This window comes from Lasiodiplodia theobromae, assembly GCF_012971845.1.
Source record: "Lasiodiplodia theobromae strain AM2As chromosome Unknown scaffold_46, whole genome shotgun sequence".
Classification (NCBI taxonomy): domain Eukaryota; kingdom Fungi; phylum Ascomycota; class Dothideomycetes; order Botryosphaeriales; family Botryosphaeriaceae; genus Lasiodiplodia; species Lasiodiplodia theobromae.
The window spans coordinates 162207-181060 of record NW_023336526.1 but is presented as its reverse complement, the minus strand read 5'-3'; the positions used below and the strand labels follow the sequence as shown (position 1 = coordinate 181060).

The window sequence follows — 18854 nt, the reverse complement described above, 5'->3', positions numbered from 1 at the left end:
GGTGTAAGCTGGCGCGCGGGTTTTGTGCGTGGGCCGTCGGGAGGCAGGGATGGCACGGACGCCTGACGGCCGTCGCAACGCTTCGTCGCGACTTTTAGTCCAGCAATTGCGTCTCTATCCTCCACCACCTGCCTCCCTCGTTTGCTCGGCATGCCGTCGCTAGCTACCCTCGCTAGGCGCTCGCAGGCCCTGCGCACCGCTGATTTCTCCAATCTATGCTGGACTTGTCTTCTCGCCCAGCGCCGACAGCTCTCCAATGTCTCGCCGCTACCACAGACTTCACTACGCTCCTCTTCTCGTAAAGTGCGATACAAGTTCGTTGACGCACCGCCGAAACCATGCAGAGAGACTGGCCAGCTGTCGCAAGCCGCCGAAACTCCTCTAGAAGAAGCACCAAGAATAATCCAAGATTACCACAAAGATGAAGAGCGATTGCTCGCCCAGTTGGTTGATCAGCACCGCCGGCAGGCGACTGAACAGCAAGACGCGATAGACCGCATTGCCCGCTCGAGCTCACAAAATGTGCCAGCGTCCAAGCGATCCTTTCACACTTCGAGCAGAGTGAGCATTCGCCACCCGCAGTCTTCAATTGAATCTAACAAGCTTGTAGCTCAGACAAGAAGTCGCCGCCACGCCCATTGTTACTCCACAGCAGGCTGCTGCTATAATGCCGAGACGACCCTCCGATATGACCACAATAGAGTACCTGAGACGATGGCAGGAACAGTACGGTACACCAAACAAAGAGCTGCTCGACGAACTGGGCATTGAAGCCTATTCCACCGGGCTCACGGAGAACATGAATCGGCTAGGCTCGCCCAACGATCTCCGCGATATCAAACTGCGCGACGAAGATGAAGATAGCCGCAGCACCGCTGCTTTTCTTGATCCGGAAGATACAATAGATGAGGATCTCGTCGACCGTATGTTGAAAGTCGGCGACCTTGTTGAGATCAGGTATGTTTGACTGCATTTATCCTGCTCGAGGTGGGCCCGCTGACGATCAAGTAGTTTCCTTGGAGATCGTGAGCCCATAATTGCCGTCTTCATCGCACAGTACGGTCAGCAAGGCCAGTTCTACAGCATGCAGGGGAAATGGTTCCACCGCACTGCCAAGCAGATCCTGTTCTCTGTGTCCAGTTTCATCGACCCCAAGGAGCTCGAGCCCATCATTCGCTTCCTACCGAAAGGCGAGGTTTCAGAGGAACTCCTGGACACTATGCAGACATTGGACGTCAACGCTCCTCGTGAAATAGCTGCCCCTGTATTGAAGCGCCTCAAAGACTTTACCGACGAAGCAGACGCTGCCTACCGTCGGAACGCTTCAATCTTGGATCGTGCTCACGAGATTCTAGCTCATCCGACGGACCTTCGATTCGGTACTCTGCAAAAGATTACCGAGAACTTACTCAAAATCAAGAACCCCCCAATTACGATAAAGTACGCCGTTCGGAAAGCTCTACTCCGACAAAACCTTGCGTTCCAGCTCGATAGGCGCAGCCACAGACAGACCGGGGTTTTTCAGATCATGCCAGTCGAGCTCAAAACACGAACTGAGTTGGCAGTGGAATGGATCCGGCAGTTCCAGGATGAGTTCGCTCGCCGTGCGACTCAAAAGGCAGAACCTGGGCACGCCCCACAGTTCCTGAACAGGACCGACGAGAAGAAAAAGGAGACTGAAGGAGCCGCGAATGTCCGAAGGTTCGTACAAAAATGTAGGAAGCTCATAGACCAGAGCCGCAGCATGCGTGACTTCACTCCACATGGTCGCGTCGGCATCAGCAAAGTTCGCAACGAGATTACCACATCCACAAACGCCATGCAGGACTTCCACTCTCTTGAATTTACTGAGGCTGACGCTGTCCTTATTCGATTCATCGAATCATGGTGCATCTCGAACATAACCCATGCCAGCACGCGCGTAGGCGCCCTTCCACCAGTGGTTCTGCGTGCTCTGGATAGATACAAGGACGAAGAGTTGGACCCTCGGGCCGGATTCACGTTTCTTCAAGAAATAGGCGTGATCCCCCCTCATGAGAACAGGACCAAATTCGACCCTCACCTCCTGCTACCCACAGCTTCGCACTCAAGGCAGCTAGAGGAGATGTATACCGCTCTGGTCAAGATGGGCGAGGGCCGCAGGAGCGTAAAACTTCGAGATTGGATGGAAGATTATCGAGTGGACTGGGGTGCCTTGCCCGTGTTCTGCATCGATTCGGCCACCGCCGAGGAGATCGATGACGGCGTCTCTATAGAGAACATCGCCGATTCCGAGGATTGCTGGGTCCACGTCCACATTGCCAATCCGACGGCTTTCCTTCCCAAGGAACACTTGATAGCAAAGATGGCCGCGCACTTGACCGAGAGCATCTACATGCCCGAACGAACCTACTCGATGTTGCCGAAATGGGTGTCTGACGAGCGTCTAAGCTTGGGCAAAGACCGCCCTTGTCTGACAATCAGCACAAGGCTCAACGCGAAAGGCGAAGTTGTGGACGACAAGATCCAATCGGGATTCATCCGCAATTTTGTCCCTATCACTCCCCAAACACTGCATCGCGTCGTAGACGAAAGTGGCGCAAAAGCTGCCGAGGCAAACCCAGACAAGATCCTTGTCGTCGGAGGAACCGTTCCGTCGCTGCCGCAGAGGAAGATGACGGAGGCCCATGAATTGTCTGATTCTGAAAAGGAGGATCTCCGCAAGCTCCACAAACTGGCCCTGGCCCGCCAGGCACGCAGAACCGAAGCCGGCGGTATCTTTTGGAACCAGAATTATCCTGATATGAGTGTCTACCACGACCACAGCAACGCGGGCCTTCCATGGTCTCATCCTTCTCGCCGTGTGGCTCGCTTTACCGAAGGAGACCCCGTCATCCAGATGGTGGCGACGCCGACAGAGTCTTGGTTCCAGCCAGGAGGAACAGGCTCGGATCTGATGGTGCGCGAAATGATGCTTCTTGCGGGCGAGGTTGGTGCGCTGTGGTGCCATAAACGCAAAATCCCAACCATCTACCGCGGCACTATGGCGCGCCCAGACATGATATCGATCCACGAGTACCGAGAAAAGTACATTCTTCCCACGCTCGACGAGAGCGGCAACCCGCCTGCCAAGATTGCCTTCAACTACCTCCCGCATGCCGGCTCGTCCGTCACCTCGATGCGGCGGCTGCCGCACCAGGTGCTCGGTGTCAAGCAGTACACAAAACTGACGTCGCCGCTGCGCCGCTACGGCGACATGCTCATGCACTGGCAGATTGAGTCGGCGCTGCGGCGCGAGGCCAAGATAGGGGGCAGCTTGGCCGACAGCCCGCGCGCCGACTACGACGCCAGCTTCCTGGCCTTCAAGCGCAGTGACGTCAAAGCCATCATGAACCGGCTGGCGCCGCGCGAGCGCCTCATCTCCAAGACGAAGCGCGCGTCGCAGTCCTTCTGGCTCTCGCAGCTCTTCTTCCGCGCCTTCTACTACGGCGAGGCCAAGCTGCCCGACACGTTCGAGGTCATCGTCTACTCCATTGGCGCCGACTCGTACGAACGCGTCGCCGTCCTCTGGCAGGACATGAGCTTCGATCTCGACATGGACTACCCAAAGGTCGAGCAGGCGCAGGTCGGCGACCGCTGGGAGGTCCGCATCGTCGCGATCGACACGTACAACCGTCGTGTCAGGGCGGAGCCGCTGCGCTTGATCAGCAGGGAGGTCCTGCCGGACTGGATCGACTTCTGATCGAGGCGGCGACGAAGCACATGTTGGAGTACGGAGATGTAAAGAAGTTAACTGTAGGATCATGTCTAAAGGGTATATACTATTTGTAGATCGTTGTTAAGCCAAATCAGTCAAAACGTTGAGGCCACGGAAAGAAAAAAAAAACGAAAAAGATAAACCGATGTCTCATGATCTGATAGCGCTAGGTCGTGAATGACTAGCCCAACAAAAAAAAAATTCTCCTCTCTAATCTGTCTCTACCAAACTCTGATGAGCAAGGGGGAAAAACAAGCATATTGTGGAAAGATGATGTACTTATGAAATGATGCCCAGATCGAGTGTATATTCTGCCCCTAGCGAAACCCTATAGCTTGGCAGAAATGAAGCCAAAAAGCTACAGGCCAATACTGCAATTCTGTCTTCAATATATATCAATGATTTGAAGAAGTTCCACATCTATGTTCCAAACGCCACGCTTGATAATGCACAAAACGCCATGGAGTGAACGGTCATGGATCTGATAAGATAGGGGTAGTAGTTGACGAGGAAGGGAAATCTTGGGTATGAGGTAATTCTTGAGGGGAAAAAAAAACGTTAAGAGCCGCCAAGCACGAAACCGCCCTGGTGAGTAGGACAAGAACCGTCTCCTTTCGTGTCCCACCACTGCCGGATGCACGCCTGTTTGCCCCGATATGTCAGTACTTTTCTATGAGAGTATTCAAAAATTAGAAAGATAGTGGAAATATCTCACCCTATGGAATTTGCAAAAGCATTCCAGCCGCCCCATCTCGTCGCCTTCTTTGAAGTCCTCAAAGCATATAATGCACTCCTGCGGACTGCCATCATCGTCGATACAGTCTTTCTCCGTAGCTCTGTATCGCAACATTCCTTGCGTGTGTCTCCGCCTTCGTGAGCCCTCGGCCACGGGAGGAGTAGGGGTGCCACGTGAATCGCTTGCATGTGCGGCATTTGCTGATATTGCAGCATCTATAGCAGCAGAGGGTGTGGAGGTGCGTGACTGGCTGGATGGGCCGGCAAAGTTGGCGGAAATGCATTCTTCGACGTGCTGTTCTCTGGCAATAGTGCTACCGTCTGGGCCTTTTGGCGGCAGTTCCTCGTGACAAACAGGACACTCGTCTTCTTCGGGAATCTGCCGGCGCGGAGGAGGGCCTGGATGCCGCATTGAAGGGGGATAGGGTGGAGTGGTTGTATCAACTACCCTGTAACGCGAAGGTTGGGGCGAGTTGGAAGATGCACTTGGAGATCGGCTTGGACGCATGTGGTGCGCGAAATGCGAAATTGCCGAAGATGGGTTCGATTGATATGGAGGAAATGGAATCTCTCCGCTCGAGTTATTGGGCGGTGGCGGTGGAGGAAAGAGATCCGAGATGGACGTGCGATTCTGAAAGCTCACTCGGGAGTTTCGGAATGGGTCAGTAGAACGCTGGCTGACATCACTGAGAGTTGGTCGGTGGTGTGAGTATTGCCGTTGTCCGTATGCTTGGGAACTATCGTAAGTCATGTTCCTCGCTCTGCCGGAATGCTGGAGTGGTGAGAATCGTTGCTGGGTAAAATGATCCTGGAAGCCGCTCGGATCAAAGCTAGGGAACTGCGATGAGGCATGTCGCGGAGGAGGGCTCAGATTTGGGTCGGGGACACACTGAAGTACATGTTAGCACTAATATAGCTTTGTTGCAAAGAGTTGGGCTGCGCACGGGGTTGCAAACGCGAACTTCTTCTCCGCCTCCTAAAGCTGGATTGAAGTAAAGATCGAACCGTGAGCCTGAGCCGTCATCGTCACCGTTCAAATCACTGAGGCCAGCTCTGGAAAGCCTTAGCTCATCCGGGGCGCGCACGATGTACTGGCGTGGGATGGTGATGCGATGGGGGGAACAATTGGCGCAGACTACACGGCCACACTTTCTGTGGGACATTAGTTGAGGAAAACGGACGTAACAATGCGTGTGTGGACAATTACATACCGGCAATGGTGTTTCCTGTACCAGAAACTGAACTGTGTGCCACAAACAGGACAATGCGAGACGTCAGAATCAGGTTGCCATGGCGGAATCATGATATCGCTGTCGCGTCTCTCAATACTGCCAGAGCTCCCATTAGGGCTGAGGGTAAGATCGATAGCAGTGGCCTGAGAAGAGCCTTCTCCAGACGCAGATCGATAGCCGCCCCGCCTCTCAGGGCTCTCAGGTGCCGTGAGACGCCTCTTCCTATCAGTCGTGGAAGAATCGCTATACTGGCTCACGTTGACCGAGGCATCGTTGCTCTCAGCCTGGGGCCCAGCATTGCCCTCGGAGCCATATTCCTGCAGAAATACGTTTGTATCCGGAAGCGCAGCGGTTGATGGGGTGGCGCTGTCGCTGTAGCCACGATGCAGAGAAGAGGGGTTCGCCGGGGGAGCTGCGGAATCGTCGGCGGAGGAGAGCGAGGCGTTGGGGATGGCGGATGTGCTAGTGGAGTGTGACGGCGGCGGCGGAACGGGGCTGTCCATGAACGCAGGCTTGCTCGTCGACGAGCAGGGAACAGGCTGAGTGCGGCGATTATGGGTGTTGCCACGAGAGTTCCATCCCAGAGCTCCGCTGGCGTTGGTCGGGCGGGCAGAGGTGCGGAGGCGCGGCGTGCCGGGACAAGAGCAAGGGGCGCACGGCGGAGAAACAGCGCGGGGTCGGAGCTAGCAACTCGCGTGGGCAGTTGCAAGGTACAGCTGCGGTAAGGGCTGGCGGCGGAGCAGCGGGTGGTGGACCAGCGTAGTCATGCGAGCCGATAAGGCAGCTCTTATCGCCCAGGAGCAAGTCGTGGCCGCTCCCCGCCTTGCAATCGACGGCACCCCTGCAGCATCGGCCTCTACTACACAGTACTGCATGAATTACGTGTGTTTGTTTCTTGTCGCTACTAGTAATGATTACATCCCGTATGCAGTTGTACCCTCCGCAACTCCTGTCGCTATGTCCTGTCCCGCCGCCCAAATTTTTTACATCTCGCTCCGCTTGCTGCAAAATAAAAGGTGATTCTCAGAAAAATACACAGAGAATGGGAACTACTCTTCACTGCGCCTGCTGCTCCGGCTGCCCAGCGGCGTGTGCACAAATTCAGCTGCACTCCCCAAGTGTGTCGAGTCATTGAGCCCTGGCTGGATGTGTTCCGATGTCTTGTGCTGATGCACGTATCCAGTGCTCAGTGGCCGTTCCGCATCTGACGCGCTTCTTGCCATTACCCCTCCAGCTGCTGCGCCTTGAGAGCCGTCGCCACGGATGCTTGACGCCGCTGACCGCTCTGGCGAAGGAGACGGCTCTGACGATCCGAAAGGAAGGCGCGGTACTGATTCGTTCGTCGTCGGTCGTAGGTAATCACCTGCCGCCTGCCCTTGCTCGATTGTTGATAGCCGCGACCCTTCTTTGAGAAACGTGCCTTCATGGCCCGAGTTGCGCTTGGAGCTCTTCCGCGGGATGCTCGGTGCCCTTCCTAGCGATCCCACCTTTGAGACCTTTGAGCTGGCCTTGGATCCAACCCGGCTCGGCAGCTCGATCCCCCCTCCCGTCTCGATGGGCCCTAGCGAGGGAGGCACTTCCGACACTCTTTGCCTTCCTGAGTCAAGTGAATCTCCGTCGTCAATGAGCTGGTCGTCCTCACTGCTATCGTCCGAATCACGCGAATCTCTCGAGTCGCGTCGGGCCATCTCTATCCCATCCTCTCCTGAACTATCCGTTGTGGCTGACCCCCGTCGCGCCCCGGCTTGCGTATCGGGATTGTCGCGATACGGTTCGTGATGAGCTTCAGGCGAGTGTTCGTCGTCCTCTTCGAGTGCTAACAATTGCGGTGCTCTTGTGCTCCGAACAACTTCGAACCCCTTGCCCTTCTCTTTGCGCTTGCCACCGAACAGACCCTTCAACCATCCGCCCGCTGACGATACTGGTCCCATAGGATCCGCAGGGCCCGTCTTGAGCTTTCGGGTAGGTACGCCTTCAGCCAAAGGTGGCCCCCGAGTCACACCGTAATAAAAGTCGGATTCCCTTACGGCGTAGTCTGTCCGAGGTCTCCGTGGTCCCAGAATGTCAGGGTCTGAATCATCCCTATGAGTTCGCAAGTAGGCGGGGGTGAGGCTTCCTCGGTTCGGAGAGAAAGATGTCAAATCGCCTGCCTCTGCATGGTCCGCGGGATCGTCGTAAGGTTTGTTAGCCCAGTCAGCGCTGCTCCCTGACTGCCGGCTGCGCGCGCCCGGAACGTATGCCTCGGGCGTTGCCCTCTTCGTCCTTGGCGGCCGGTAATACGGATCCTGGGCGTCCAATCCGCGCGAGCCCAAGGTCGGTCTACGCGAGCCTGCTGATGCGCTCCCGCTTGGCAGGAATGTGTATGGAGTTGCAGAACCGCCGGGCGTGCCTGGTTCCGGACTTGTGCCGCCGTAATTGCTCATCTCTCCACCAGAGCTGAAGTGATCAAAACCGCCACTCATCCGGCTGTCCATTCCAGGGTGGCGGCTGAGAAGCACGGCAGAGCTAGCGGACAAACTGCGTGAACGACTTCCTAGCTTGGACTCTCTGTCTGCTGCGAGCATAGCTGCGTTGGAATTGATACTGCTTCCCTGTTGACGACGGTGAGAGCGACGTGACAGTTGCCTCTTGCCAAAGACCTTGGTGAGTCCTCCTCTGGCATCGCCGGCTCCGGCCAATCTAGCTGTGACTTCGATGATTGTCTGGATCGAGTTCAAGAAGAACCCAAATACCAGAACAATGGCATGTAGAAAAAGGTTAATGTATCCTATCCATCCCTTTGAATCTTCCGACACACCAAGATTCGGCACGAAAGCCACGCTTAAGAGTGTCGTGATGAGCCTGACTACCGAGAAGAACGTGTGATATGCGTTCATAGATGTCGGGGCCTGGAACGGACGGAATGCATGGAGCGTCAGGATGTAGATGACTTCGCAGATGGCCAGAATAATGATCTGAGCAATCCCGGAAGGTTGGATAGCACCGATCGCTACACCGCGGATGAAAGCCAGCAAGACCGGTATAAAAGCGAAGGGCGCCGCATCATCGGAATATGTGTTGTAGAGAGGGCCGTACGTTAAAACAGTCGGGAGGTCGTCGAAAAGATGTGCACGTGGTTTGGTCGTGAAGATTAGTCGAAAAATCCACGCTGCAAGTCCCATCACCGCGGCCAAGAGAATGACAGCCATCGCAACAACAGACGCAGGCGATTCATCCGCAACAACCAACTGGAAAAACGAGATGGCAATGATCGGTAAGAGGAAGAAGTTGAAGGTCATGCGCACCACCACACCTGTGGAGAAGGGGAGATTTTTGCTGCGCAAATCCTCTTCTTGAATATTCGACAAGAAGCGATAGGCCCAGCGGAGCATAAAACATAGTTGACACGCCAGCACTGCTCCGACTGTGATCCCTACGTACCAGATGGCCATGTTGGCCCAAATGTCCTGGTCCTTCGCGATACCGATCAATTCCGCTAGTCTGGACAGGCCGTAAGTCCCATTAACCACATACATCCCATCTACGAGGCTGTTGTAGCTGAGGTCTCCTGGTGTTACCAGACTCGCGTTGAAGAGAAGCGTCGACCAGCTGGCCTTGCTGACAACCGGCTGGTAGTATCCCGGATAGTTTAAATTGAGGCTTCCAGCGAGGACGATGAATTGAATGTACGCTAAGCAGTCTCCGAATCCAGGGGTCACTAGACGCAGCAGGTCCTCATCGCGGCCGTAGTTACTCGTCCATCTGAATGGATCAGACGAGCCCCAGGGGCTGAATATGGCGGCAAAAACCGTGGCAGCCCCAACCATAATCAGGATGGCAGCCGGCAAGTAGCGAAGTGCGTTGGAAATGGTGCTGCCAAGGTCTGGAGTGATATTGGCCGAAACACAAGCTAGATCTGGTGCATCCTTGTCTCCAGACTGCACGCGTACAGTCGTGGCTAAAGTAGTGAAGGCATATGTGCTGAAGAAGTCGTGAGCCACAGTAAAAGCGGGTAGGTCATATGGATCCGACCGGTCCGCGTCGAAGGAGGGGCCAATGGGACAGGAAGCGTTGACCACGGCGTCACAAAAGCGAGCAGGCTGGGCCTGCCAAGGGGTATACGTCACGACCTGAGACTTGGCGAAAAGGGTCGAATATTTATTGTTGGAAGTGCTGAGATCGACAATTTTGCCAAAGGTTTCGTTGGGGTTGTTCCAGTATGTCTCGTTGTTCCAAGCTGGGAGGGTGCCTTGTGTCGCCTGACCCGAAACATTTCCGTAGATTGTGATGTTGAGGTTGTGGGTGTCGCTCGAGGTGTTGAAGCGGGCGCTGAAGAAGTAGGGCGTGAATTGGAGTTGTTTCGGAGTGTTGTGTATGATGCCAGGGTCGAGGCAGTTCTCGAAGCGGATAAAGGCGGCGCTGGCAGTCGACAGGAACACGACAAGCACCAGCATGAGGGACACGGCGGCCGGGGGTCTCGATAGCAGCATCTTCCGTCGCGGGCGGTGGCATGTGGTCCATGGCGCAGGGCCGCGTGGCCGGGGAAGCTCCATGGCAGCGGAGGTCGAGCCTACGCGGAGTCGGGCGACCTCATGGTGTGTTTGCGACGGTGAAGCGAGGGGAGCTTCCATCCAAGTGCAGCGCAGCTGGCGGACGTCGACGTCAGCCGTAGTGGCTGCGCAGATCAGACGGCCGGCGATTTGGCGGAGGCAGCAAAGATGCTTGTCAAGACGAAACACCGAGAGGAGCAGGGGCGGCGTCGGGCGGAGGAGCCGCGGCCAAGGGCCTGGTCAAGACTTAGCGACGCGGCGGGCGAAGTGAGCATGCCACAGCGAGCGGTGGCGAGGTGGTGCTACTGGCCGAGGGGCGCGGTCGTGGGCGTGGGCGTGGTCGAGGGCGCGTCGGGCGGGCGAGCGAGCGAGCGGAGGGCGAGGCGGCGGCTCAGCGAGCGTGAGGAGAAGCTAGGCCAGGCGGGCGGGCGGGCAGGCAGCGTCATAAGTCGCGATCCCGGGGGACGAGGGGTGGCAGCAGTAATAACGGACTGTTGCTCCGTGTCGGCAGGGCAGCGCCATTCGCCCACGCTGATCTCGTGCTAGCGCGTCGTGCAGTGGCAGTGCACCCGCTGCTATTTTGGTGTCTCTGCCCTGATTGATGCACACTTGAGACGCTCCGCACCACAACATTCTGCAGCCTTCCCGCTCCAGGACGAGTCCGCCCGCCCGCTGATTGGCACGTTCTCCCGCTGCTGATGGCCCTCGGGAGCTTACGACCCTGCCGGCCCGGCTCGATAGCACGCTTCTCTATATTCCTTGCGCCGCTGATCCGACTCCACCGTCGTCAACAATGCGACCACTTGTCGGTGACCCATTTGCCCACCAGCGCGACGTCCCTGCCCTCCGCCCGTCAATGCCAGAAATTATGGACAGCCTGACGTGTGCTACCGAGAACCGAACCGCAGTTACGAAGCGATACGGCCGCTGGCGCGCCTCGTACCGCCGGCTCTGTGGCTGAAAAACCGTGACCGCTGTGTGCTTGGCTCCCCACGCTCCCGCCGACCCTGAACCGTTGAAGCCATTGCTCCCTCTGTTCCCATCTTCTGCCAGCGCCCTTCTCCACACGATTCAGATACACGCAGATCTCCGCTGGCGAGGCTAGCCGCATTGCGTAAACGCGGTCGAAGCTCACCCTGCGGCGAGCCCGCGGTGGAGCTGCAATCATTGCATCCGTCTTCGCTTGTCGCAGACTGTCTGTATAGGATCCGCACGGTCCTTCGACCGAGTCAACTTTCCACAGATCGTATCTGACCACGGCTTGTGCCCCGGGATCCAGATAGTAGCAAAGGTAGACTCCCCGGCGGACTGGCCAAATGCATAGGTGTTAATAATGACAGGAGCAGGACATCCGTCGGGCTGATCATTCACCGTGCAGTGCGCAGAACGCATCCACCACTTGGTGATCACCAGTGTTGGAATCTTCTGGCTGATCACGGGCCGACCGTTTCCGAGTACAATAGGAGCAAAAATAGAGTCCCCTGAAGCCTCCGAATCCCGATGATGTTGTCGTGTACGAGAGGCAAGAACAGGCGGGCGTAACCGTTTGCAGACAGGAGGGATGCATTCTGCGCCAAGATAGCGCACCGGGAAAGCGGCACCAATGGGTGCACGCGACGTGCAACGTCCGGCACGAGGATGACCTACGCAGAGGTGACGCGCTGGAGGAAGGAAAGCACGTGAGTGGCGCTTACTCAGGACGGCGAGCTTGGCCCAAAGAGGGCTGGGCTTGGCGCGGCAGTCGGGGAGTGAAAACGCCGACAACGTCGCTCGCCGACGGACCGTCACCAGTCTACAGGCAAACATGTCAGAGCCGCCGCGCATAGATCCCGCCCTCGAGTTTGGCGGCCAGCAGCCTGAGCGCTCCGACCAGGACTTCAAGCAGCGGTTTCAGGGTCTGCAGGACTCTTTTTACGCCCACAACGCCTTCTACGGGCCCTACCCGCCGCCGGCACAGACTGCGTCGCAGACGCCCGCCGACTCCGCCGATGCTGCTCTCCAAGCCATCGCGACCGCTGCTCAGGATCGCCGTCCCTCAACTCCAAGCTCTGCATCAGTCGGCGCTGCTGATCCCAATGCTCAGAGGTGCGCCCAACTCCTTCTATTTTGCCAAAATTTCCCCGTCGCTCGCCAATCCACCACCGACGCCTTGTGCAACTGGCGCATGCGCGTCGTGCTTCCGCATCTTACCTTGTACCCAAGACAACGTTGAGCGCTCTAACAAACCTGCAGTGCCCAGACAAAGCTCGGTCCAGATGGCAAGCGCCTGCGCGCGTGCGACCACTGCCGCGCCTTGAAGGTATAAGGCTGGCTTCACGCTCTCCTGCACAGACTAACACCGCTAGGTGCGCTGCGATCCGCAAGAGGAGAATGGCCTCATTTCAGAGGCAAGTCCGTGCAAACGTTGTCTCAAGTCGAAAAAGGTTTGCGTGACGACCGCGCCTACGAAAAAGCGCACCAAAAAGGCCGACACTCGCGTTGCCGAGCTCGAAAAAAAGGTGAACGAACTGACCGCTCGTTTGGGCGACGATGCTGTCGCATCCTATGCGTATGCGAGCCACCCACCGCTCCCTGATGGTGCTCACGGTGTCGATTTTGCGGACTCGACTCGGCCCGAGAAGCGCCGCCGGACTAACGACCAGCATGACGCCCTGGTAAGTTCCGCTACATCTGAGAGAGAGGAGCCGTTTGATTCATGGCGGTACAGATGTCCAATGAAGCACGGCGAGAAATCATGTACGACGAACACGCTGAAATCGCAGCTGCCGCCCATCAAAGGGTTGAAAATCGCCTGCCGCAGTCGGACTACTCGTACATATCTTACGAGGTCGACAGGTGCATCAGTCCAGATGTCGCCGAGCGTATTGTGAGCCGCTACACCAATGCTTTAATGCCAGCCTTTCCAGCCGTACCGCTGCCGCAGGAAACAACGGCTCAGCATCTCCGGGAAGAAAAGCCGCTGTTGTTTTTGTCAGTGTTGAGCGCTGCCTCTTTTGGCTGCGACCCGCTCGTTCCAGCAGAGACTCAGCGATATCTCGCAGACCTTCTGCAAAGCTGGTTTGCGGAGCTTATCTGGCGTCGGCAAGAAAAGTCACTCGAAATCGTCCAGTCCCTGCTTGTATGCGTGCTCTGGTATCGTCCCCCCGTGGTATACGAGCGCCATGCGTTCTACATGATGACCAACGCTGCCATAACCATGGTTCTGGAGCTGGGCCTTGGGAAGAGAGCTGGCAAGGCCAAAGCAAAACTGGGTCTTGGCCCTTTCCGCAGATGTCTCCCGAATGCAGGAGGGATAGATGCCAGAAGATCATTCATGGTAAGTTGCCTGCCGTTGACATGTTCTTCAAGGCTTGCTGACGTTTTTTTCCCTCTAAGGTCTGCTACTACTTAGGAACCAAGTGAGTCGTAAATTTATCGGGAAGCACACACACTGCGTACTAACGATTTATCACAGCATTGCCATGGTACTTCGCAGACCCATGCTCCTTCGTTGGAACCAATACATGGATGAGTGCATCTCTGAACTCGAGTCATCACCCGACGCACTCCCATCAGACAAGGTGCTTTGCTACCATATCAAATTGGCAGCCATCGCGGAAGACGTTGCCTCGCAATTTTCTATGGATGATCCCGCTACCAGCGCCAATTTCTCCGAGAAATACAACGAAATCGCTCTGAGGAACTACGACACGAAGCTTGAGTTGCTTCGGCCTCAAAGACCATCTAACGCTAATCAGAGTATGTTTTAGTAGTTGTGCTGCCTTAGCAATGGTTACTGACGTGCAATTTAACAGCTGTTCTGAAGTTCTCAGAAAGTGTTGTCGGTCTCTATACCCATGAAGTTGCCATGCATCATAATCAGAACATGGACGATGCCTTGGAAGAGGGACGTCAAAAGGCTTTGGGTGCGGTCCAGACGAGCTCACTCAAAGAATGCGTGAAGTCCTGCCATGGAATCCTCGATAGCTTCCTCTCGCTTGATTTTGACGCATTTTATGCGTTGCCGCTTATGTTCTGTAAGTCCATGTCCGGATCCATGCAGTTTCTCAACTGACTAAGAAATCAAGCCGTGCGGTGCGTGTATTCCACTGTCTGCCTTACGAAACTTTGGGCAGACGCAACATTTCCAGGCGATCTGGGTAGCGTGATCACACCTGACTCGCTTCGTCTGGAGCACTACTTCGACAACCTTATCCAGCGCTTCCAAACCACCGAAGAGCGTGATCCGCAATCGCCACACACCAAATTCCCGCGTATTCTTCTGCGTCTTCGGGAGAAGTTCAACCGGATGAAGAACGGTGAGACATGTGCGGATGTCTTCTCTGGACAGCCTCCAGCTTCCGCCAGTGGCCCTTCAGCACCGGCTGCGACAACCTCGACGGCAAACGGCGCACATGAACAGACGCGGCACACATTTCCAGCTAACGGGAATAACGTTGCCACAACACAAACTCCGCTGCATCTCCTCTCAGAAGTTGCCCAGCAGGCCCAAGCGCCGCCTCTTCAACAGGGCTACTACGATAACGGCATGGGTGGTCAAGCATTAAACCACTACAACTGGGACATGGCTGCCTTTGGCGATTTCGATTTCTCCAGCATGGGTATGGGCGTGGATCTGGCCAGCCTTTTCGGCGGCGACATGGGGGGATACGAGCCGCAGTCGACGCCAACGCAGTATGGACCGCATCAAGGGGCTGCAGCGCCAATGTATCCCGAACCTTCGACTTGGAATACTTGATATCCCCATCTTCTCCTTTTCAAGGTCAAGAGCGTATGGAATCGGGTGGGCTCTGAGCTCATCGGCTTACTGAGTAGCTTTCGGGCATTAGACGTTTAGGGAGATTGCGATCTTAAAACCATCATGATTCTCGATTATGGCCAGCGCCTGTTGTGTCAGTGCCATGTTGAAATAACCATGTGTGACAGGCATGGGCTGAGTCACTGGGAAACTGGTCATGCGCATTCATACACCACGTACGTACACTACCACTCACAGCTTAGCATCACACAAGACCCGAAAAACCGCGAAGCTCCTTCTCTTTCTATCTCTGAATCTAATGATAACTGAAGCTGCCCGGTCTGCGCACGCTAGACGCGCCGGCCTCCCCTTTGGCAAGCCTGCTCGCGCCTTCGGGATCGACCTTGCGCAGCGGTCGGTAGACGGGATCCCACATCTGCTCCCTGATCCACTCCTCCAGGTCGGCATCGTCGCCGGGGATCTTCTTCTCCTCGTTCAGGCCTTCCTCGACAGCCTTCTTGATGACGGCCTTTGCGATGTGCACGCTGATCTCGCGCACGTCGGTGACGTCGGGCAGCAGGGCGAGTTCGCGCGGGGTGCCCTTATTTTCGTGCTTCAAGGCGGGTGCCTGCTGGGCGAGGGCGCCAACGGCGGCAACGAGGAGTGAGGGCGTCATCAACCGGGTGCGGCTGAGGACGGCGCCGAGGCCGATGCCAGGGAAGGTGGTGGAGTTGTTGCATTCGGCTGGCGGGTGGCGTTAATAGTGCCAGCAAGGTAGGTGACAACGAATTCTGACGGGCCGAAAAAAAATACGAAGGGTTGCACGACTTACCTATCTCGTATTCCTTACCGCCGTATTCCACAGGATCGAAAGGGCTTCCTGTTGCAACGAGGCATTTGCCCTTGGTCCACTCGAACAAGTCGGCAGGCTTAGCTTCGTGCAGCTTGGTGGGGTTGCTGAGAGGAAAGATGATGGGCCTCTCGACGTGCTTCGCCATCTCCTCGACGACTTCCTTGGTGAAGGCGCCCGGCTTAGTGGACGTGCCGATCAAGACGTGGGGCTTGACCTCTTTGATCAGGCTCTGAAGGTTGCTGTGGTCCTTGCCCTCCCATTCGGAATCGTCGCGAGCGTAACCGACTTGGGCAGGAGTAAGGTCGTCCTTGTTGGATTTCAGGAGGAGTCCTGACTTGTCAACGCACCTAAGCAATGTCAGACAGATTTGAAGGCCGCCGATGCGCGGACTGCTTACCAGATCTGTGTTGCCGCCTCCTCGACGGATTTCTCGGAGGATTCGGCGATGGCATCTTTGATCTGGTCTGCTATCCCTGTGCCAGCCGTGCCGCTGCCAAACATGACGACTCTCAAATCCTTGTAGTCGATATTGGCAATGTGCATGGCGGACATGATAGCAGCGAGAGTTACGCAGCCAGTGCCTTGAACATCGTCATTGAAGCAAGGGATCTTTGGTGTGTATTTATCAAGGATACGTCTGGCGTTGGGGAGTCCGAAGTCCTCCTGCAGCGGGCCAATTAGGAATTGCAGCAAGGCCGTACTGCAGAGAGACTTACAAAGTGGATGTAAGCTTTAGGGTACCTCTTCCTGGCCGAGGTGATGAACTTGTCGACGAAAGCATCATACCTCTGCCCACGTGTTCTTGGCTTTCGGAGACCAAGGTAGAGGTCGTCGTTGAGCAATTCCTCATTCTGGGCACAGTGTCAGCGACAGCGGATGGAGGGCAGGTATCAGCGAGGCTCACGTCGGTTCCGCAGTCCAGGACTACGGGCAGAACGCGGGCAGGGTGAATACCGGCACACAGCGTGTAGATGACCAGCTTTGCGACAGAGATCAGGATTCCGCCCACGCCTTGGTCACCGATTCCCAGAATCTAGTTTCGGTCAGATCAAGGCTCAGCTCATGGGTCACGTGAAGGAAGGTACTTGTTCGCCGTCGCTGACGACGATGAGGTCTATCTCGTCCGAGGGGCCGAACTGATCCAAGTCGTCAGGAATCCTGTCGGCGTCGTCGATGTTGAGAAAACAGCCTTCCGGGCGGCGGAAGAGGCGTGAGTAGTTTGCAATTGCTTCGCCTTCGGTGGGGGTGTAGATGACGCTGAACATCTCTTTCAAGTGGTCGTGAATGAGCTGCGAGTTGGTGGATGAGCATGGGGAGGAGAGAGCGGGGGGCGAAGTCGGGGGCGTACGCGGTAGTAAAGCACCTCGTTCTGCTCCTTCATGCTCGTCATGAAGGTGTTTTTGGCCAAGGGGTTGGGGCGGCTGCTGTACTGTTCATAGGCGCGTTTGACCTGGTCTTCAAGAGTCTGGATGTTCTGTGGCAGGAGGCCATGGAGCTTGAATTCATCGCGCTCTCGCTTAGTGAAGGCGGTGCCCTTGTTCAGATACGGCGTGTTGAGCAGTGCGGAGCCCTGGCGGGTCAGCAGGCAGCGTGGGCGAAGATGGATTGCGGCAACTTGCAGTGAGGGCGCAGTCGAGAGGTCCGGACGTCGACAACGGAAGGCCGCCGAACTTGGGGTGTTTCGTGTCTTGCTTGGACGCCATGATTGAGGTGGAGTGGAAAGAGCGGGGAGCTCGGACGATGGCGGGGGGGACCTTGGGTCCGATAAGCTTCAGGCGAGCGAGAGGTGCAACAAAGGGCGCTTGGGCTGAGACGCGTGGATGCGGCATCAGAAAGAAAGCTTTCGCGAGCAATTCGTCGGCCTGCGCCGAGCTTATAGCTTTGGTGTTGCGCAGCCTGTTGTCTGCTATGACGTCGTTGCAGCCCCATCTCGGCCCTCTAGCTCGCGCGACTCAGCGACGACAGCCCATCAGTCAGCAGGGATGAAGATGCAATCCGACGATAAATCTACAGAGGGGTGCTGCAGCCGTAACTATGCCCCAGCTCTTCCTTAGAAAAAAGAGCATATGTAGGTAGCTGAAGCTATCGGCCGGACCGGTATGTAGAATTTTTAATTAGACATTCTCGTCCGGACGATAGCTTCGACTACCCATGGCATGAGCAAAAAACAAATCCACGCTAGAGGGGACCGTAATCGCTGAGCCGCCAATCTGACAAACAAGCTCTACCCCGCCGTGGCCGTCTAAAAGCTTAGCGAGCAGTCCCAAATCGGTCTCGCGCCTTCCTGCCTTGCACCGCCTCGGTAGTGAGTCACCTGCATCTATACATACCGCATCTATCTCGCCGTCAAGCTTCGGTCCGCACACTCTCTCTGTCAAAATGTCCCGCGAAACCTCTCCTCAGAGCGATATGCCTCGCTACACCCTCTGTCTGGTGTCGCACTCAAGGACCCCGCCGTTACACCCTGAGCCACGCCTCAAGTTTGATCTTCGCTCTGTCCCGAACCCCTCCCGCGCATTACGTCAAAGCATGACAGGCAAGCATCGCGCTCTTCAGAAAGAACTCTTGCAGGACTCGGTCTTTTGCTCTGAGTTGGACCGCGCGCATGGCATCATCAAATCCGCTATGGCAGAGTTTGAGCTCCATCGACGTCAGCCTCCAAAGAACAACCCAGAAGAAGAAATAACTGAGCCACCAACTCACGACGACGAGGAGCAGAGCGACGTCCTGTTGGTCGGCTGCTTTTGTGCCAAGGGGAAACACCGCAGCCCGGCCTTTGTCGAATCCTTGATGGCAACCGGAGAATGGCCCGATACTTGGGATGTCAAGGCCATCCACCGCGAGCTTGAAGATGTGGATTCGAATCAGGCCTTGATCAGCAAAAACAAGAAAAGCCGCAAGCCCAGAGATCGAACGGCAAAACGATCCGCTCATTTTCACTCAACCGAACAAGAGCAGGAAGGACTATGGGAAGACTGATATTGAATTCCGACCGCATGTTTCTGGTAAGCGTTGGCCTAATCTCATGCGG

The 18854-nt window shown here is 56.1% G+C and overlaps 6 protein-coding genes across 6 annotated transcripts; 3 read left to right on the top strand and 3 right to left on the bottom strand.

Annotated features, from left to right (window-relative positions):
• Positions 1-150: 150 nt before the first annotated feature.
• LTHEOB_11258 (Ribonuclease II/R) lies at positions 151-3721 on the top strand (the record flags this gene model as incomplete). The annotated part of the gene is made up of 3 exons (XM_035507994.1): positions 151-561; positions 611-957; positions 1012-3721. 3 exons carry the CDS (start codon positions 151-153, stop codon positions 3719-3721), a joined length of 3468 nt encoding a protein of 1155 aa, XP_035366639.1.
• A 1912-nt stretch (positions 3722-5633) lies between these two features.
• LTHEOB_11257 (Zinc finger FYVE-type protein) lies at positions 5634-6206 on the bottom strand (the record flags this gene model as incomplete). The annotated part of the gene is made up of 1 exon (XM_035507993.1): positions 5634-6206. One exon carries the CDS (start codon positions 6204-6206, stop codon positions 5634-5636), a length of 573 nt encoding a protein of 190 aa, XP_035366638.1.
• A 546-nt stretch (positions 6207-6752) lies between these two features.
• On the bottom strand, positions 6753-10172 carry LTHEOB_11256 (Integral membrane protein; the record flags this gene model as incomplete). The annotated part of the gene is made up of 1 exon (XM_035507992.1): positions 6753-10172. The coding sequence occupies one exon, from the start codon at positions 10170-10172 to the stop codon at positions 6753-6755; it is 3420 nt and encodes a 1139-aa protein (XP_035366637.1).
• A 1864-nt stretch (positions 10173-12036) lies between these two features.
• LTHEOB_11255 (C6 transcription factor) lies at positions 12037-14970 on the top strand (the record flags this gene model as incomplete). The annotated part of the gene is made up of 9 exons (XM_035507991.1): positions 12037-12317; positions 12465-12531; positions 12578-12886; positions 12940-13098; positions 13342-13548; positions 13608-13630; positions 13687-13970; positions 14027-14248; positions 14300-14970. 9 exons carry the CDS (start codon positions 12037-12039, stop codon positions 14968-14970), a joined length of 2223 nt encoding a protein of 740 aa, XP_035366636.1.
• A 316-nt stretch (positions 14971-15286) lies between these two features.
• On the bottom strand, positions 15287-17526 carry LTHEOB_11254 (Nad-dependent malic enzyme 2; the record flags this gene model as incomplete). Its single annotated transcript, XM_035507990.1, has 8 exons — positions 15287-15714; positions 15803-16170; positions 16221-16486; positions 16540-16674; positions 16728-16856; positions 16909-17112; positions 17172-17297; positions 17371-17526. 8 exons carry the CDS (start codon positions 17524-17526, stop codon positions 15287-15289), a joined length of 1812 nt encoding a protein of 603 aa, XP_035366635.1.
• A 676-nt stretch (positions 17527-18202) lies between these two features.
• LTHEOB_11253 (Glmz-inactivating ntpase) lies at positions 18203-18802 on the top strand (the record flags this gene model as incomplete). The annotated part of the gene is made up of 1 exon (XM_035507989.1): positions 18203-18802. The coding sequence occupies one exon, from the start codon at positions 18203-18205 to the stop codon at positions 18800-18802; it is 600 nt and encodes a 199-aa protein (XP_035366634.1).
• Between the last annotated feature and the right edge of the window lie 52 nt (positions 18803-18854).